The following is a 20,785-nucleotide window of genomic DNA, read 5'->3' on the forward strand; positions in this document are numbered from 1 at the left end:
GAAATGGAAATAAAAACAACATTGAGAATCATCCCTGTGAGAATGGCATACATCAAAAAGGACAGCAGCAACAAATGCTGGAGAGGCTGTGGGGAGAAAGGAACCCTTCTGCACTGCTGGTGGGAATGTAAATTGGTCCAACTTCTGTGGAGAGCTGTCTGGAGAACGCTTAGAAGGCTAGAAATGGACCTACCCTATGACTCTGCAATTCTTTCCCTCTCTTTGTCCCCCTATTTTTTTTTATTAGTTAGGACAGAGAGAAATTGAGAGAGGCCAGAGAAATAGAGGGTGAGAAAGACAGATACCTACAAATCTGCTTCACTACTTGTGAAGCAGACCCCCTACAGGTAGGGATCCAGGGCTCTGTGCCACTGCCCGCCCGGTCTTACATGTACTGTCTACATATTCATTTTCAAACGTTAAGTATTCTGTATAGAAAAAATCTCATGTAGTAGAAATACTACCAGCCAGTTGTAATGTAAATGTATACTTATTACTGCAATGTTAAAATGTGTCAACAATGTGTCCTGGAGCTCCACTCCCTCAGAGCCCTGCCTCACTAGGGAAAGAAAGAGACAAGCTAGGAGTACGGATTGACCTGTCGATGTCCATGTTCAGCAGGGAAGCAATTACAGAAGCCAGATCTTCCACCTTCTGCACCCCGTAATGACCCTGGGTCCATACACCCAGGGGGTTAAAGAATAAGAAAGCTATCAGGAGAGGGGTTGGGATACAGAGCTCTGGTGGTAGGAACTGTACTCCTCTTATCCTCTGATTTTGTCAGTGTTTCCATTTTATAAATAAATAAATTAAAAAAAATTAAAAATGTGTCAACAAGGATAATGAAAAGTATGCAGGTGTAAAATTTAAGTAAAAGCAAAAAATAAGAATAGGACTTCTCTTTAGACTTTACAAAATAAAATAGAACTGTTTTTTTACTTTCAGTTACTTCATTCAGGCCATGGGAAATTCATTTTGGTAATTCATTAATTCTTGTAAGAGTGAATTAAAACTAGAAAGTCAACGCTGCCATTTAAAATATTCATTGAGAAAAAGTTGTGAAAATAAGAAAGGGCCAGATAGTATACCAGGTCGGTATACCTATAACCCTGGTTTGAGCCCTGGCACCACATCAGAGACACTGACACCATGGCAGTCTGGGAAGATCTGCTGCTTAGGTGCCTCTTCCTCTCTGTGTATGAAAAACCAGACTGGAAATGGTGAAAACATGCCCCTCCTGGCTCCCTCCTACAATCCCCCCATACACACTGATTAATCACCTTAAATCAAGATATAAAAAGCAAATCAAAAACATTCTTAATATAAAACGCCAAATATTTTGCTATTCTACCATAGGTGGGTGTATTACACCAAAGCAAAGTACTCTGGGGAGGGCTTTGGGGACCTGGTGCATGATGGTGGGAAAGGACCTAAGCTGAAGGTGAGAGTGTCTGCAGACACCTTTCATGGGGAAACAAGAGACTGTACCCAAGTGTCAACAACTGCACTGCAAACCATTAACCCCTGGCCCCCCTAATAAAGAACTTAAAAAGAAAAAGCTTTGAAAAATTACAGAAGCCAGACCTTTCACCTTCTGCAACCCACAACCCTGGGTCCATACTCCCAGAGGGATAGAGAATGGGAAAGCTATCAGGGGAGGGGATGGGATATGGAGATCAGGTGGTGGGAATTGTGTGGAGTTGTACCCCTCCTATCCTATGGTTTTGTCTCCTTTCTTAAATAAAAATAAATAAAAATAAAAAATAAAAATAAATGAAAAGAAACGAAAAAGCTAGGTATTGAACAACCTAGAACCTATCAATGTTAAGAAAGTACTACTTCTGTAATACTGGGTTGTGAAAAAAGTCATGATACATTTTTATATAGAAAAACATAGAAAAATAGATCATGACTTTTCCAACAACCCAATGTAATAAGCTTTATGAAAGGCATAGGGCTAAAGTAATTGACAAAAATTTTATAACTATAATTTCATGTTTGTTACACAATTCTAGATGTTTATCATCAGAAGTTCATATGCTGGCCAAAGCTGAATATTAATAAAAATACTTGACCATATGGAATTAAATGGAAATGTGTACGCGGTACACCTATACTAAAACCAAGTTCCTAGCCTGCCCATTAGCTAACAGCATCACTGCATAATCATTTAGAAAGATTATGGTCAAAACCAACCTAGCCTAACTGGTCAAAATTAATAGGTAGAACTAACAAAAGGAACCAGAAGAACTTCCACTGTCCTTTAGTAAAACAATTTGTTAGAAATGGTACATTTGTAGCAAACTTTCAGAATACAGCATGCTTTAGTAAAATGATAAGAAAACTCTGATGAACAATAAAAAACTCAGATTTTTTATTAGAATAGTAAGCAGAAAATTACTATATTTACACATATATATCTTTAAAGTTCTTGAACTTTACATAGTTTATAATTTCTAGCTGCATAAAATTATTTGCATACTAGAACATTATCACAAACTGAACTTTGAAAAATGTGATCTTCCTCTATCTTCCATGTTGCCTACCAGTACATAGAAAAGAGTTATATACTACACTGAAAAATTAGTATCATTACGAAAAAAGACAGGGGCTGGGGAGACAGCATAATGGTTATACAAAAGACTTTCATGCTTGAAACTCTGAAGTCCCCAGCACCAGCAAAAGCCAGAGCTGAGCAGTGCTCTGGTGTTTCTGTCTCTTTCGTATCATTCTCTCTATATCTCTCATTAAAATAAATTAAAATATTTAGGGAGTTGGGTGGTAGCACAGCGGGTTAAGCGCACGTGGTGTAAGGACCAGCATAAGGATCCTGGTTTGAGCCCCCATCTCCCCACCTGCAGGGGAGTCGCTTTACATGTGGTGAAGCAGGTCTGCAGGTGTCTTTCTCTCCCCCTCCCTGTTTTCCCCTCCTCTTTCCATTTCTCTGTCCTATTTAACAACGACATCAATAACAACAACAATAAAAAAACAAGGACAACAAAAGGGGAAATAAATATAAAAAATAAGATACATTAAAATATTTAAAAGAAAAAAGATGGGAGCTGAGTGGTGGCACACCTGGTTAAGCACATGTTACAATGCACAAGGACCCGGGTTTGAGCCCTCAGTCTCCATCTGTAAGTGGAAAACTTTGTGAAGGTAAAGCAATGTTGCAGGTGTCTCTCTTGCTCTCTACCTCCCCCTTCCCTCTGGATTTCTGGGTGTCACTATCCAATAAATAAAGATAATACCAAAAAATTTTTTTAAGAAGAAAAAAGATGGCAAGGCAGTAGTGCCCTCACAAAGCATGCATGTTAAACATGTGAGTACCAGGATTTAAACACCTTGTCCCACAAGCAGGGGGAAAGATCCACAAGTTGTAAAGGAGTGTTGCAGGTCTCTCTCTCTCTCTCTCTCCCTCCCTCTCTTCCTGTTTCTCTGTCTTTACCAAAAAAGAAAGAAAAAAAATGGTCAAGGAGAATGGTGGCGGCCCAGTGATAACACAGATAGAAAGAGGACAAAAAGAGGGGAGAGGGACAGGGAGAAGGAGCGAGAGAGAAAGAGAGAAAGGAGGGAGGGAAGGAAGAGAAAGAAAGAAAGGGATGGCCAGGTGGTGGTGCACCCGGTTAAACAGTACATAGTATGCAAGGATCCATATAAAGATCCATGTTTGAGCCCCTGATTCCCACCTACAGGGGGATGCTTCACAAGTAGTGAAGTAGGTTGCAGATGTCTCTCTTTCTCTTTGCCTTGCTACTCTTCCCACCTCAATTTTTCTGTTCTAGCCAATAAAATGGAAAAAAGATGGCCACCAGGGGCAAGTGGATTCATAGTGCTAGCACCCAGGCCCAGTGATGTGCCTGGAGGAAAAAATAAATAAACAAACAAATAAAAAGAGTAAAGAAGGAAAAGGAAGGGGAAAATGATTGTATAGATTAAATTTTACATTTTGAATTCCGCCTTGTTTGCACCCTTTGGCAAAAAGTTATACAGACAGAGAATTTGAGGAAGAGATAGAGGAGAGAGACAGAGAGACACCTGTAGTCCTGCTTCACCACCTGTGAAGCTTTCCCCCTGCTGGTGACTGGGGGAACCTGGGTTCTTGCTCACTGTAGTATGTGCACTTAACCAGATGCACCACCACCTGCCCCACTACAAAAGGTTTTTAGTGTCTAAAAATAAATTATTTGGTTATTGAATAATTTGTATTCATTGCAGGTAAGTTTGGAAATAACTTTGTGTGTGAGAAAAAAAATCACTTTCTAAGAATTTAAAATCTCAGAAATATTTTTTCTTATCTGTAATAAATACTAAAACATAAGGCTGAACAAAAAATTGATAGCCCAGGTCAATAACTGTACTCATTCCTTATCAATTAATATTCCTCCAATTTTTAAATTATAAAGAAAATCTAGGCACAATACTCAACTGAGTTCAAAAGGAAGGTGACAAGTATGCCTAGATGTACGTCATGTTAGACTTATGTCTAGAAATGGTATGACTGGAAAACACATATCAATAATATTATTAACCCATGCAGCAAATACAAGAAATTTCCATGAGAGTATTACAGAGATTTCTGGAATTGCACACATAGGCACTGGGATTCAGAAATTAGACATATGAGGTTTTTATGGTATCTGAGAAAGTCAACATTTATAAAAGTGCTATATATACATGTGCATAAGTATATGGAACATTTATATATGCATATAATCATATATTATGATGTAGATCAGGAGAATAAGTCACAACTGAACATTATATTGATTTTTAGAAACTACATTTTTTATTATTTATTTACTTTTTAGTCATTATGGGGCTTCACTGTTCTGCGCTGATATAGCAGACAGAAACAGTGAGTGTCAGAGAGAGGCAAAGATAGCACAGCACTGAGGTTTCTGCCAGTTCAGTGGGGGTGAGGTGCTAGCTAAGGCCACACACAGCAAAGCAGGTGTACTATATCTTGCTGAGCCCTACTTTGTTTCTTCCTTGACAGCATGTTTATTCTCTCTACTGCATCACTGGCACTGGTTACTGAAACAAGAATTTTAGTCTTTGCTTTATAGAAAATATAGTTCTCTTTAGTGATATGTAACAGATTTGCCACCTGCATTTTGTGTATCTGAGAGCAGACAGGTTGAGGAAAAAATAAAATCTCCCAATATACAATTACTGATTAAATATGGCTATCTTCTATACAGCAAAACTATTGACAACCATTAGATCCTTCAAATAAAGTTATTATGTTGATCCTACACATTAGATTGCTGAGGGCCAGGCAGTGATGCACCTGGCTAAGTGCACACCATTACATGAGATTGCTGGTCTATTTCTATTTAAACTATGATTAATTTTCAAGTATATATATGACCAATTATTGAGCTTGTGGGGTACCTTAGATATAATGTTAACCACAGATCTAGTACTATTATTAACATATTATTTATACATATTTCCTTCCTTCCTTCCTTGCCACAGCACTGATCAGCTCTGGTTTATGGTGATTTGGGGGACTGACCCTGGGAATTTGGAGCCTCGGGCATTAGAGTTCCTTTGTATAACCATTATGTTATCTACTCTCACCCTATACTCTTCTTTATTTTATTACTTTGGATAGATAGAGTAAGAGAGAAACTGAGAGGGAAGAGGTGGACAAAGAGGAAGAGAAAAAAGAGATCCCTATAGCACTGCTTCATCACTTGTGAAGCTCCCCCACCTTGCTAGTGGGGACTGGGGACTTGAAGCAGGTTCTTTGCACACTGTAATATATGCTTTCTACCAGGTGTGCCACCACTCGGCACTGTTTCAGAATATTTTCCATGCCACCTTTCACTATTCCATGTATGTGAATATGGTATACTAATTAGTACCTGTGCAAAGAACTAATTAGTAATTACTAATTAGTAATGTTTTAAGATTGTATAGAAAATGTATCCCAGGGCTGGGAAGTGGCACACCAGTTAAGCATACATATTACCACGTACAACGACCCAGTACTTTGCACAGGTACTAATTAGTATTTCATATTCACATACATGAAACAGTGAAAGGTGACATGGAAAATACTCTGCTTCAACACTATTTTGACCTGAAGAGTGTTTTCTTTCCATGTGAAAACCAGATACAATTTTTCCAAAAAGAATAGATTTGACATTTTGATCAAGCAACACATTTCATTTCATTCTATTTAAACATGATTTACTTATATAAGTACTTACCTATAGAAGTTTAAATTGTTTCACAAGTGAGGAGACAAAACAACAAATCTTTTAAATTTAATAGCCTATGACTTTAAAGACTTCAAATTTAGAGGAGTTATGAAATTACAACCCTGAGAGAAATATAATCTTGTAACACTTGCTCAAAAAATAAAAATAGGGAGTCGGGCAGTAGTGCAGCAGGATAAGCTACATGGCGCGAAGCGCAAGGACTAGTGTATATAAGGATCCTGGTTCAAGCCCCGGCTCCCCACCTGCAGGGAAGTCGCTTCACAAGCGGTGAAACAGTTCTGCAGGTGTCTTTCTCTCCCCCTCTCTGTCTTCCCCTCTTCTCTCCATTTCTCTCTGTCCTAACAATGACGACATCAATAACAACAACAAGAACTATAACAAAAACAAAAAGCATGGACAAAAAAAGGGTAAACAAATATAAAAAATTAAAAAATAATAAAAATACATAAAAATTAAAAAGTATATACAGCTAAGTTACCTCTATAGTTACAAAATTTACCTTAAAGTTTATATTCTTTTATCAAATGGTACAAAAGTGTTTTTACTAAGTATTTTTATAACACACCCACTTTGTATGTATTTAGGAAATTTGTTTTATGGGCTTAAAAGTTGGTAATGCTTAGACTGCAGATGGGAAGGAATCCAGATAACTGGGTGTCATTCTGGTGTTGATATACTTTTAAGACTAACAATTTAAAAATGTTCTTGTCAGAAACACTATGTTGGCAGATCTTTGTGACAGTTTTCAGTACTTACTTATATTTAAATTAAAATAAGACAAAACAAAACAAAGAAAAAACTAAACACTTATGGAGTTGCAGAATAAATCCCTAATTATAAATAGGGTGTAAGCTATTGATTCCAAAGGTAAACTTAACTCCTACCAGAGTAGTAGATAGGTACTGAATAGTCAAATACAGTACTCATAAACTAGCAAAACCTGGTTCACTGAAATTCAGTAGTGAGTAATCATAAAAAGAAACTTCAGTTCCTTCAACTGTCTCCTAAATTTCAAAAGCTCTAGAGTTTTGTATTCATTATTCAGCTGTTGATCCAGGAGGTGGCACAGTGGATAAACACAGGACCTCAAGTATAATTCAGCTGTGTGGCCAATGGGGTGGTGCATGCAACCTTGACTCATTCCCTGGTGCCACATAAGCCAGAATATAACCAAGTAAAACAGCATTATGTGAAAAAAAGACTCACTTTACAAATTAAGATCCCTGTGCAAGAAAAAAGTAAAGGAAAGCTGAGGGAAGAAGAGGTTCCAGTAAGTTTGACTCAATCATACTGTCCTTTGGATTTTACTCAGTAATGTTTCCAAGGACCATGTAGCCATTGGCTACACTTTATACAGATTTTCTCAAAGCTTCCTCAAAAGAAGAGTAAATTATATGCATAACAATTCTTTACATTTCAAGTTGAAATACTGATATATAAGTTCCTATATATGTATTTATATGTATATATATTCTCTCTCTGTTTTCTGCTGCTGCCAGGTTTATCACTGGGGCTGGGTGTCTGCACCCACTGCTCCTGGTGGTCATATTTTCCTTTCCTTCTATGTGAATGGACAGAAATAAACGGAGAGGGGAGGAGGAGATCAAGAGAGACAGAGAGAAAGCACTGTCTCACTGCTTTTGATGCTTCCCCCTTGAAGGTGGGGGCCAAAGGCTTGAATCACGGTCCTTGAGTATAGTAATGTGTGCACTCTACCAGATGAGTCACCTCCTAAACTCTCATTTATCTTTCTAAATCATATTCCCACTTAACACCTGCCCTAAGTGAAATTGTAAAAGGAGGTAACATGAATACTTTAGTCAATTATTTTTAATTAACACAATTAATTCACTTCAGTGTAAAAGAAATTAATATAATTTTGATACCTGTGTATTAAGGTTAAATTTCAATGATTTACAAAATAGCTACTCATTTGGCAGTTTACCTGAATTCCTTTTATGAGGAAGGGGTTTAGAAAATTTCTTTAAAAATTTCAATTTTTTAAAAAAATTTCTTAATAAAATATAGAGGGGGAGAGAGTGAATGAGAGCATCACTCTGGCACATGTGACACCAGTCAATACTTTATCTGCTGCAGGCTACTTATCTATATTCTTTCACTTCTGCTTTTCCTGCTCATTTTCTGGACACTTCCTCACCCAAAATCATTCCACCAAGGAGCTGGTGAGATAGCTCACCTGCTGCTATGTGCACAGTGTAGGTTCAAGGCCTGACAAAGTGCACTGGAGCACTATGGCACTGAGGGGAGCTTCAGTGTCGTGGTATCTGCACATCTCTCTGCCTCTCCCTCTCTATCTGAAAAAGCTGGCCCAGTGTGGTGACACTGTGCATGCACAGGCTCAGGAAATATATATATTAAAAAAAAAAAAGATGATTCTACCAGAAGGCAAGAAAAAATAAAGGCAACTGGTCAAACATTATTCTTTGTTAACAGTTTGAGTTTAATAGGCAAGCAAATCAATTAACTAAAGATTAACTTTTTGTTGTTGCTGGATAGGACAGAAAGAAATGGAAAGAGGAGGGGAAGGCAGAGGAGAGGAGAAAGATAGACACCTACAGACCTGCTTCACCACTTGTGAAGCAACTCCCCTGCAGGTGAAGAGTAACTTCTTATTAACTTATACATTTAATATTATGGACTAATGTATAACAGAAATTTAACACTGGTAGTCCTTGGTTAAGATGCTGACATAAGGACTTACTCTGACTAGTGAGAATAATGTGAAAAATGCACATGTGATACAACATTTAAAGATTGGGTATCAAATGGAGAGCTAGACGCTTAGCTGCCCAATTTGGTCAAATTGCTTACATAAACAATTGGTTAGAGAAGAGACGGGCAACCCCCCAAGCACTCATTGCCCTCACCACTACACCTGGCACCAGTTCGAAGGCCACATGTCAGAAGTCTATCATCATCAATGTTTATCTTTCAAAATTGAGCATCTTGCTGGACACAGCTAACAAAACTGAAAATGTGCCTGAAGGGTTATATGCTTCTAGATACATGAAAGGAAAGAGTATTACATAAAATATAAAAATTAAAAGCCCTGCCATAAACTACTTCAAATGCCATTATGAAAGAAACCAAAGACTATTTGATTTAGATTCTAGGAACCTACTAGTATTCTGAGTACTTCATCTATTAATTCAAATTATCACTATATAGATTTCTATGATATTTAACATTACAGTGACACCTTTTATGTCTATTTAACAACCCTATAGACTAAAAAATGTTAACCTTATTTTTGCTAGCTGCTGAATGTTTTACAGAGAAAATGAATATATATACAAATATTTGTTAAATTTCTAAAATCAAATATTGCAAATGCTTTAAACATTATTTTCCTAACTAGACTTTAATTTAAAAATATTTTGACTTGCAAGAAAATCTAGTATCTACACAAAATGATTTCAGCTGTATAGACAGTTTTTGTTTGAAACTATTCTTGGTATTAGTGCAAAGTAACAGACACGAAGCTATTTTTATATTGCTTATTTAAAATGTCCATGTCAAACAAATCTTAAACTATACCCTTGTATTTTTTGTTTTTGACATTCACATGGGTAACCTTTCAAAAACTAGTTCCATTCAGCAAATTAGACCATTTTGTATTTTTAAATCATAATTTAATGTTGAATAGTTAGTAATTCTATACACCATTTATAAATTATTTGCACAATATTTCCCTATTTTTTTGTCTTACGCACTGGAAATGATTGTTTTTAGTTTTTACCCAAGAGATAAAGCAAGTTTTCAATTTTGTTTACCATTCTCATTGCTATAGTTCATCAGCATGCCACAAAAGACAGTCAAGAGCTTCTCATTGGCGGGGTCTGCTACACTGCACAAGGACTTTAAATGGTCAACTACAATCTGTGCACCACCTGCTTGGTCAACTGCACTTCTGCCCTCATCTGTAAAACAAAGAATCAAAATTTAAAAATAAAAGAAAAATAAATTTACCTTAAAATTCAAATATAAAACATAACAGTACTATTCCATATTTAACAAATAAGTAGAAAAGAAATCTAGGCAGGGTATTAAAGGTATTTTTGGAAAAAAGGAAACATGAAAATGGAAGCAGACAGGAAAAAGAGATAGCTACTTTTTCAAGAGAATAAAAGACTAATCTGATTGGCATGATACTGAAACTTCAAGAGGTTCTCTGCATCTTGGAGTTAAGACATAAAAAGTTCTACTGCTCTCTCACAAATAACTCTATGTAAGAGACTAAACTGGAATTAAAAGCTATTATATTAGATTTTTTTTCTCAGCTTGGGAATCATTAACTACAAAATTTACCAGTAGTTATCATAGGCAGCTATTATCAAAGAATAATGTTTGGGGCACAGTATAATTCTAGATAACAATAAGCAGAATAGGGCCTCTTTAATAACAAACAAGTGATCTCCTCCTCCTTTTTTTTTCAGGTCTTGGTATACCGTTTTGTGTTTCATTTTTTCTTATCCTCTCCATTCTATACCATGCAAAATGTACTTCGACATTATAGTCAGGTATCAAATGATGGTCATGAAAACCTTTGTTTTAAGTACATCTTACTGCATTATATAAAACACACATTACGTGGTCAGGGAGGTGACACAGTGGATAAAGCATTAGACTCTCAATCATGAGGTCTCAAATCGATTCCTAGCAACACATGTACCACAGTGATTATGTCTGGTTCTTTCTCTCTCTCTCCTCCTACCTTTCTAATAAATAAATCAATACATAAATCTTAGAAAAACAACAACACATTATGTAACTACTGGAACATGTAAACTTTCAGAGTGCTTTCTAAATACTGAATATAGAAATGGAAAGAGATTAAAGAATGCCTGTCTAAATTTCTTATTTTTATATGACAAATTTTAAAAGGCAAATGGTTTGGGAACTTCGGTGGAATGCTATGGCAACCTAGTCACAGACTTTTGGCTCTTCCCCAGGAAACAAATATTACAACAAAATAACAAATTTCATCAGAGAACACCTGGGAAGGTTGCTGACTACACAAGGAAGGTTGCTGACTACTATAATAAGAGGTAAGGGAGAGAAGGACTCAAGCAGAAAAGGTACTATACTGCCAGCAGGCACCATATTTTCAATTGCTTTAAATACATGTGGCAAATTTAAAGGGCCTGCAGGGAACCACTTGGGGACCAAACGGCCTGAAAAAAAGAGCTCAGAACTGCTGTTTAGAGCTATAGAAGCCACAGGCCAATGTGCAAGACCCAGAAAACTGTTCACAGAAGCCAGGGAACTGAACACCATACCCTTGTGGTAACCTGTCAAATTCTAAGGTGTCTCAGCTGCCATAGAGACTCTGGTGATGGGGTCAGACTGCCTGGCAGCAGAATTTCTATTTTCAGAAATCAGTCTGGGGTCTCTCCCCATTTATCTTCCTCCCCTTCCCCACGACTGGGGCTCTGTTTAAGGAAAATTAGACACCATAATACTATGTCATTTCTTCAGAGCTCTTCCCCTCCCACCATAATTCACATACCAAGAACTAAGCACCACCTGTGAACAACAACAGAAACTAACATAGATGGGTAAAGGTAAGAAAATGCTTCTTCTGTAAAACCAAGAGGAGGGTAAGAAATGTAATGATGCAAATCCATAGCAAATAGGCAAGAGAAAGGAACCAAAGAGATACAGATTGGAAGAGATGCTAAACTGTTGACTACTGATGATATGACAGTATACACAGGAAACGCTAAAGAATCCAGCAGGAAACTTCTGGAAATTATTAAGCCATATATTGTAGGAAGGTAGGCTACAAAATTAGTATACAAAAATCAGTGACATTCCTCTATACAAACACTAAGTTAGAAGAAGAGCCCCCCAAATTAAACCTATTTACTATAGAAACCTAACAGAGGAAGTGAAAGATATGTGCACTGAAAATTACAAGCCATTATTCATGGAAACAGACAAAGACACAAAGAAATCGAAGATAAACCATATTCATGGATTGGAATAAACATTATCGGAATGACTATTCCACTCAGATCCACATACAGAGTTAATGTCATCCCCATCAAGGTGGCACCAAATTTCTTTAAGAGAGCAGAACAAAGGTAGCGCAAAGTGCAAGGACCGGTATAAGGATCCCGGTTCGAGCCCCCAGCTCCCCACCTGCAGGGGAGTCGCTTCATAGGCGGTGAAGCAGGTCTGCAGGTGTCTTTCTCTCCCTCTCTGTCTTCCCCTCCTCTCTCCATTTCTCTCTGTCCTATCCAACAATGACAACATCAACAACAGTAATAACTACAACAATAACAAAAGGGAATAAATAAATATATATAAAAATTATTTTTAAAAAGAGAGAGCAGAAAAAAAAACTACAAAAGTTTATCTGAAATCATAAAATACCTAGGATTGCCAAGACAATCTTGAGAATAAAGAACAAGAATGGAGGCATCACACTCCTAGATCTCCATCTATAGGGCCACTGTAATAAGAAATGCCCAGGACTGGAACAAAACTGACGAAGACCAGTGGAATAGAATTGAGAACCCAGAAATAAGCTCTCACACCCATAGATACCTAATTTTTCTTTTTAATGTTCAAATGGGATTTATTTGTTCAATTATTCATGATTTTAAGGGAGCCGTTTTTTTCTTTAATTTATTATTTATAAAAGGGAAGCACTGACAAAACCAAAGGATAAGAGGGGTACAACTCCACACAATTTCCACCACCAGATCTCTGTATCCCATCCCCTCCCCTGATAGCTTTCCTATTCTTTAACCCATTGGAAGTATGGACCCAAAGTCATTATGGGATGCAGAAAGTGGAAGGTCTGGTTTCTATAATTGCTTCCCCGCTGAACATGGGCATTGATAGGTCGATCCATACTCCCAGCATGTCTCTCTTTCCCTAGTAGGGTGGGGCTCTGGGGGATGCCAAGCTCCAGGACACATTGGTGGGGTTGTCTGTCCAGGGAAGTCTGGTCAGCATCATGCTAGCATGATCCAGCTTTCTGGTCCCTTTTCCAGCCATGATATCATCTCCCCAGAAAATAACTTGGATCCACTGCATATCAGATTTCAGGCTCAGGGGAAAAAAGAAAAAAAAAAAAACTAGTATAGCCACAGACCCTTTGGAATATAACTAAAATATGCTTACCAGCTATCTACAAAATGAAGGACCCCTCAACTCTTCATCTGCACTATTCCAGCCTTTAGGTCCATGATTGGTCAATAATTTGTTTGGCTTTGTATGTTAACTCTCTTTTCAACCACCAGGTTCCAGATGCTAGCATGACACTGACATCTAATTTTTTCACAAGGGAGGGGTAGCAAAATATTAAATGAAGAAAGATGAGTCTCTAACAAATGGTGTTAGGATAACTGAGTTGAAATATGTAGGAGAATGAAACTGAACCACTATATTTCACCATGCACAAAAATAAACTACAAATGGATCAAAGATTTGGGCTAAGAAAGCTGTGTGATATATAATGAAATATTACTCAGATGTTAAAAAAATGATAAAGTCCACGTGGCGCAAAGCGCAGGGACCGGCGTAAGGATCCCGGTTCGAGCCCCCGGCTCCCCACCTGCAGGGGAGTCGCTTCACGGGTGGTGAAGCAGGTCTACAGGTGTCTATCTTTCTCTCCCCTCTTTCTCTGTCTTCCCCTCCTCTCTCCATTTCTCTCTGTCCTATCCAACAACAAAAGCAACGTCAACAATGGCAATAATAACCGCAACGAGGCTGCAACAACTAGGGCAACAGAAAGGGGGGAAAATGGCCTCCAGGAGTGGTGGATTCATGGTGCAGGCACCGAGCCCAGCAATAACCCTGGAGGAAAAAAAAATGATAAAGTCATGTCCTTTGATTCATCTTGGATGGAACTTAAGCCATTATGTTAAATGAGATATATAAGAAAAAAGAAAGAAAGAAAAGGAAAAATAAGAGATGTGAGATGATCTCAATTATAGGTGGGACTTAAGAAAGGAGATCAGAAGGGAAAAAAAAAACCCACAAAGCAAAACTTGAACTGGGTGGGGTATACTGCACCAAAACAAAAAAGACCCTGGGGAGGAGGGGGTGTGTGTGAAAGGACCTTGGGCTATTGATGTATTCATGTGTCAACAACAGTACTGTAAACCATTAATACTCCAATAAAATAGAAAAAAAAGAAGATAGGGAACACTTCACCTTGATTTCTATCAACAGAAGAAAACATGCTCTTTTTAAAAAAATTTTTATATTTATTTTCCCTTTTGTTGCCTTTGTTATTTTTTGTTGTTGTAGTTATTTTTGTTGTTGTTATTGATGTTTTAATTGTTAGGACAGAGAGAAATGGAGAGAGGAGGGAAGACAGAGAGGGGAGAGAAAAATAGACACACCTGCAGACCTGCTTCGCAAACCGGGATCCTTATGCCAGTCCTTGTGCTGCACACCACATGCACTTAACCCACTGTGCTACCACCTGACTCCCAACTCATGCTCTTTCATCTAACCTGGATGTAGTTGAAGAATAACTAAATAAAGTCCCGTAATAAACTTTTCAAACACTTCGTAACAACAACAAAACAATACATTAAAAAAAAAAAAAAACAGGCCCTCAGATGCCTCAGAAAGTAAATTCTATTCTATTCTTTATTATGCATAAAGATCCAGGTTCAGTGCTCCTGCCTCCCACACAGGAGCACCTGGCTTGAGGAACCAATGGAGAAGTGCTATGGCATTTTTCTTTCTCTGACTCTCCCTGTTTCTCTCCAACTCTATCTTTCTCTCCCTCTGCCTTTCCCTCCTCTCTCCATTTCTCTCTGTTCTATCCAACAACCACAATATCAGCAATAACAACAATATAATTACAACAAGAACTAGGGCAACAAAAGGCAAGATACAAAAAAAAAAAAAGGGATAAGATAGTTCCCGCTTCCCTATACCTTAGAGTCTTTGTTAAAAGATAAGGTCTTTTTCCCCATGAATCACCCAGGACCTTCCAGATAAACGGCTGACTACCATGACAAATAATATAAAATATAATCATAAATGAATAGGAAAGATACATCCCCCAATACTCAGTTGGTCAAGGCACCAAACCTCTTTTTCTATAAAGCATTCAAATCAGATGCCCTGCTAACCACGAGAAGCAGATTGTTTATGTTTCTTCCACAGGAATCCCAGAAAAAAAACATCTGGACCCCTGCACACCCTGACATCACCCACTAGATGGCATGACTACAGTGGCACACCCCCCGAAACCCTAGATGTCACCTGACGCGATCTGAAGAATCTGATTCACAGACTCCAAGGACAGAACCTTTTTACTGGCTGTCTGCCTTTCCTGCTTTTGCTTTGACCTGTCACATTTTGGCGGTTCTAGCTCACAATCTACAGAAAAGCAGAATTCCAGAGGCTGACCTTCCTCATGCAGCATTTCATCCCCTGCCATTTCTCCCCCTAGTCACCTACTTTGGACTGAGACTTCTATCGGACTTGCTGGTATACCCTTTGGACACTTTAGACAATTTTACAGCAGCTTCCTTCCCTTCACGTTGCTGGTTTTTCATAGACTGACCCTGAGTAGTTCATAGACTTTACACACTGTTTCCCTGGGCATTAGATAAAAGGAAAGGGGGAGATGCTGGGAAATTGTGCCAATGCAGTCACATCTGCCATGTTGTCTCCTCAGGCTACTGCTAGTTCCCTGGAGAGTTGGGACATTCTCGGAGTGCCTGTTCAGCCATGTTGTGCCCTCAGGACATAGTCTATATCCCCGCAATATCCGGAGTGCTTTGGTTACTCCTCCCCCCTCCCATTCTCACGAGAGTTATCATCCTATTCTGGAGTGCTATGGTTACTCCTCCCCCTTCCCATTCTCGCGAAAACTACTCCTATAAAAACCCTTCGTTTTACGCACCTTACTCTCTTGCCGGCGCTCCACTCTGTTGTTCAGATGCAGGAAAGGTTACTGCGTGAGGCGGCCATTTTCTCTACCTCCACGTGGCCCAACCTGCTTCTCTAACACCCGACTCTGAGGTGCCAGCGCGAATAAAGATTTGTGTTTCCTTTTCGCTCCGGACCCTCTCTCTCTCTTCTCTGCGGCCCGCGCACTACAACATCTGGCTCTACAATAGACAGCAACTATGACAGTGTGACAAGACTAAAAATGGCCTAGGAGCAGAAGCTGTTGTACCCATTGAAAGGCTTTCAGAAAAGGAGCTAATTATCACCACTACAGCTTCTCAATCAGCTGGACTCAGACCAAAAGCCAGAATTACAGGTGGCTTATAGTATGAGTGACAGACTGTGGTCTTCAACTTAGTTATAAAAAGGCTCTATTGTTTACCCTCACCCACAAACCCCCTGCTTCCACACGTAGGCATCCATGATGAGTATAAAGGTTGTGTAGTTAAATAGCTAATGTTAGAATATATGGGTAGAAGTTAGTAAACTTTCATATAGCTGAAAGTTAGTGAACTTTCACATATGTAAAGGTTAACCAGAGGAGAGTCCCCATGGTCTGTGCTTTACAGTAGAAGATTTCTTTAGGTGGACAGCTTACTACATTACAAAAGAAAACCTGGATTATGATCTAGTTAGACCCATCCAAGAATGGGTTAAGAAGAAAAGCTATTAGATTTAGTTCTAGGGAGAAATGTTTATTCATACAGATAGTCAGAACAGGGAGATGGTCAAAACACAGATGGTCATTTCAAGGGAACTTTCAAGGGAAAATTTAGACTACTCCAGACCAAGGAAAGTTTCAAGGGTAGATTTAGGCTACCCCAGACCCAGGAAACTTTCAAGGGGAGATCAGGATGCGCCAGACCTAGGGAACTTTCTAAGTAAAACATATTTATAATAATAATGTTGTTTAAGGTTATTCTTGATAATGAAAACGATCATGCATGATGCCATCTACATCCTTGATGTTAATGAAAATAATCTTACATGATGTCTGTTGTATGCTTTACATTGGGGTGTTCTAGCTCTCCCCGGCCAAGAAAATTGGATCAGTCCTGCTAGTTTCGCGGGCTCGCTTGGCCCCGCCCCAAGGAACCCCGAGAGGGTTCCAGAGTTCCAGAGTTCGAGAGTAAGAGAGTTCTTGGCGCCGTCGCGGGGCAAAGAGGCAACAGAGTTCTGTTTGGTGATTACTTTTGGGTTAGTTTATGAATCGTTGTTCTTGAATAAAGAAATACAGCTTCCCTGCCCAGCCGTGTGTCTATGGTCGTCTCTGTTACCCGCCCATGAAGCTAGCCCGGCCAGCTGGAGCCCCCAAATTTTAACAACAAATGGCGCCCAGGTGGACCTGACCTGCGCATCTCTCAGGTAAGTGAAGACAATTTGGCTACCTATGTACTATGGCCTTCTCTTCTGCTTGTGAAGAGATCTCCAAAGGCCTCTGCTCTTTCTTCACAAGACTGTTTTGCTGTTTCTGGAACATTTATCTCTGGACCTCTCTGTGGTTTCCACTCGCTCGGGCGAACTCAGAACAGCCAGCGGGAATAGCCAGCAGGCGGGAGGCGAGGCGCGGAGCTGCTTTTTCCACCTGGTGGAACAGCCAGCCAGCCGTCTGCGCTCAGACAACACCGCGCCCCGCGCCTGCAGTCCCGCAGCCCGCAGGAGGCCGACGCCACCACACAGGAGCCCGATGCCAACACGCTGGAGCCCGATGCCAACACGCAGGAGCCTGATGCCACCACGCAGGAGCCCAATGCCAGCACGCAGGCCAGCCCACAGGAGCCAGCTCTCCACCGTGTGGCGCAGGGCACTGGAATCGTGATGCCTCCACGCTCCTCGGCCACTGCGAGCAGGGCAGCAGATATGACAGGGCCATGGAACAGGGCAACAGACATGGCAGGGCCATGGGGCAGGGCCGCGGTGGCCTATCATGGCCGCCACCCCTGGGCACCTAGGCCCACGCCTTCTACAAGGCTGGCACGCCCGCCCTCATGCTATGAATTCTGGAACGATCCCGGACCTCCCGGACCCCCGGGCTCCCTGCCGAAACTGGGCACACGAGATCTCCAGCTGCCGGTCCGGTCTGAAGGCAGACAAGCTGGAGTACGCAGAGATTTGTACAGAGATTGCAACCTGCAATTCCTAGAAGTGAAGCTGCCCAAGAGACCACCACTGGACAATGCACCCCCCCAACAACTAAGACAGTACATATCTAAATTCGTGTTTGAAATGACGTCTTCGTAACAAAGGTTTCTCTCCTTGTGCATTAATGACCATGTTTATGTGTATGTTTAAAGTTTGGTAAACAGTAACTTTTAAGACTAAATTCTTACTAGTGAAAGTTAAATGAAAAAGGTTTTCAACGTAATTCTCATAAAGATAAAATTAACTTACATTTAAAGTCTGAGGTAAAAATTAGTTAACAATCAATATATTTTAACTAAGTTGGTCTAAACAAAAGGTTACATAGACTTGTTGATATGTAAAACTCTCCATTACCTTCTCTATTAGAGATGGTAGATCGCACAATGGCTATGCTAATTATTCTCATGAGGTTTCCTTTCCTGCACACACCTAGGGTGTGTCTCCATCTTGTGGGTGTAACAAAAGGTTAAAAAGACGTTCTTGATATGTAAAAGTCTCAAATTCCTTCTCTACTAAAAATTTTAGATTGTGCTTTGGTTATGCTAATAACAAGTTTTGTTTCATAGTAAGTAAATTGCAGCCAGCTGCCTTTGGGACTCTAGGCCGTTCCCCACCCCCATGCAAATGCCTGTCGAGACAAGTACGCCCCCCAGAGGCAAGAAATGTTTTTTTTAAGCTGATAAAGTTTTGCCCACAAAGGCAAAATATGACCCCCTCAGGCCTTCCCTTGGCAGCACACTGGTTCTTGTTGCTTGCTTACATGTTTCTCCATGTTTGTGCCAGTTTTTTTTAAAAAATGCCTGTATGATATAGGTTTCTGTTCACCCCACACCCTTGATACTGTAGTCATTTAGTTAAAAAGACAAGGGGGAATTGTTGTATGCTTTACATTGGGTTGTTCTACCTCTCCCCCGCCAAGAAAATTCAATCAGTCCTGCTAGTTTCAAGGGCCTGCTTGGCCCCGCCCCAAGGAACCCTGAGAGAGTTCGAGAGTTGGAGAGTTGCAGAGTAAGAGAATGCTTGGCGCTGTTGCGGGGGAAAGAGGCAGCAGAGTTCTGTTTGGTGATTAGTTTGTCTTAGTTTATGAATCGTTGTTCTTGAATAAAGAAATACAGCTTCCCTGCCCAGTAGTACGTCTCTGGTCGTCTGTTACCCGCCCGTGAAGCTAGCGCGGCCAACTGGAGCCTCCGAATATACAGGCAAAAAGTGTTTAAATAATAAACCTCTACAGACAGGGCAGAGGTGCCTCTCCTGCACTTGAAGCAGCTGATGTGTCTCTCTCATTTCATTCATCTCACTGACTCCCCCTTTCCTTCAGGAACTCTTAATTACTTTTGCTGGGGCTGGCTCACGGCAGTGGTCTTAAGTTTGCATTTCCCTAATGAAAGGTGACGTGGAGCACATTTTCATGTCAGTGTGCCACCCGAAATGCATTCTTTAGAAAACTGTCTTTTCAGTTTGTTTGCTCTTTTTTTTTCCACTGAGTTGATGGCTGTATTTCTTTGTAAATATCAATACCTTGTCAGATGTCATGTGCAAATATTTTCCACCAGTTGCTTGGTTGACCTTTTTTCATACTGCGTGTTTCTTTGATATGTAGAATTAATCTGATATAGTCCAAGTTGCTTATTCTTTCATTAGTTTTCTTGCCCATGGGGTTGTGTTTCCAATGGGCATCATCAATGCTGAGGTCCTGAAGTGTTTCACCTATGTTTCTTCTATTTATTTTATAATTTCAAGTCTAATATCTAAGCCTATAATCCAATGAGTTATTTTTTTTTGGGGGGGGTGTTAAGTGATGGACTGTTTTCTTTCGTATGTGGTTGACCAGTCCTACAACAACATTTATTGCAGACACTTTCTTTTAACACAGTGAATGGTTTGGGCTTCTGTGCTATATATTAGAGTCCCATGTTTTGGGGATTCTTTCTGGGTTCTCTATTCTGTGCTATTAGTTTGAGTGCTGATTACTGTTTCCATACCAACATTGTTTTAATTTCTTTTGCTTTGTAGTATACTTCGAAGTCAAGAAACACAATTCCTCCATATTTTTTCCTTTTTTCTCAGAATTGCTTGCTTGTATGGGGTCTTTTGTGATCCTCCACAAATTTACCATTGTTTGCTGTTTTTCCTTGAATAATGTAATTTTTGAATCTACAAATTGCTTTAGGTGGAATGGCCATCTGAATGACATTCTTCTTATCCATGAACATGGGATATGCTTCCTTTTTTTTTTCTTAATTTTTATCCAAATAACTTTATTGGGGATAATGGTTCATAGTACAGTCGACACATGGGTATAGTCTCCCATCTCTCCATGATAAGTGTCTATAAAAAACTCTCACCTCTACTCCTATTCCCAATTTATTAAGGGTCATTACCATAAATAAATGGGTGCTGAATCTATTTTTTTAGCATCTAATGATATAATCATGCTTTTCATCTTTCTGTGTGCTAAT

General features: G+C 39.5%; 1 protein-coding gene across 6 annotated transcripts in view; it reads right to left on the minus strand.

The window, feature by feature from the left end:
- RAP1GDS1 (Rap1 GTPase-GDP dissociation stimulator 1) overlaps window positions 1-20,785 on the minus strand; it is a 199,672-nt gene that overhangs the window by 62,854 nt on the left and 116,033 nt on the right. For 4 of the 6 annotated variants that reach the window (XM_016192391.2, XM_016192392.2, XM_016192390.2 and 1 more), the window contains one exon: window positions 10,028-10,174. The exons of the other annotated variants lie outside the window; for them this stretch is intronic. In XM_016192391.2, the coding sequence (XP_016047877.2) occupies window positions 10,028-10,174 (147 nt within the window). The remainder of the gene's footprint in view (window positions 1-10,027; window positions 10,175-20,785) is intronic. 6 annotated transcript variants of the gene reach the window in all.

Source organism: Erinaceus europaeus, chromosome 3 (assembly GCF_950295315.1).
Source record: "Erinaceus europaeus chromosome 3, mEriEur2.1, whole genome shotgun sequence".
NCBI classification, from domain to species: domain Eukaryota; kingdom Metazoa; phylum Chordata; class Mammalia; order Eulipotyphla; family Erinaceidae; genus Erinaceus; species Erinaceus europaeus.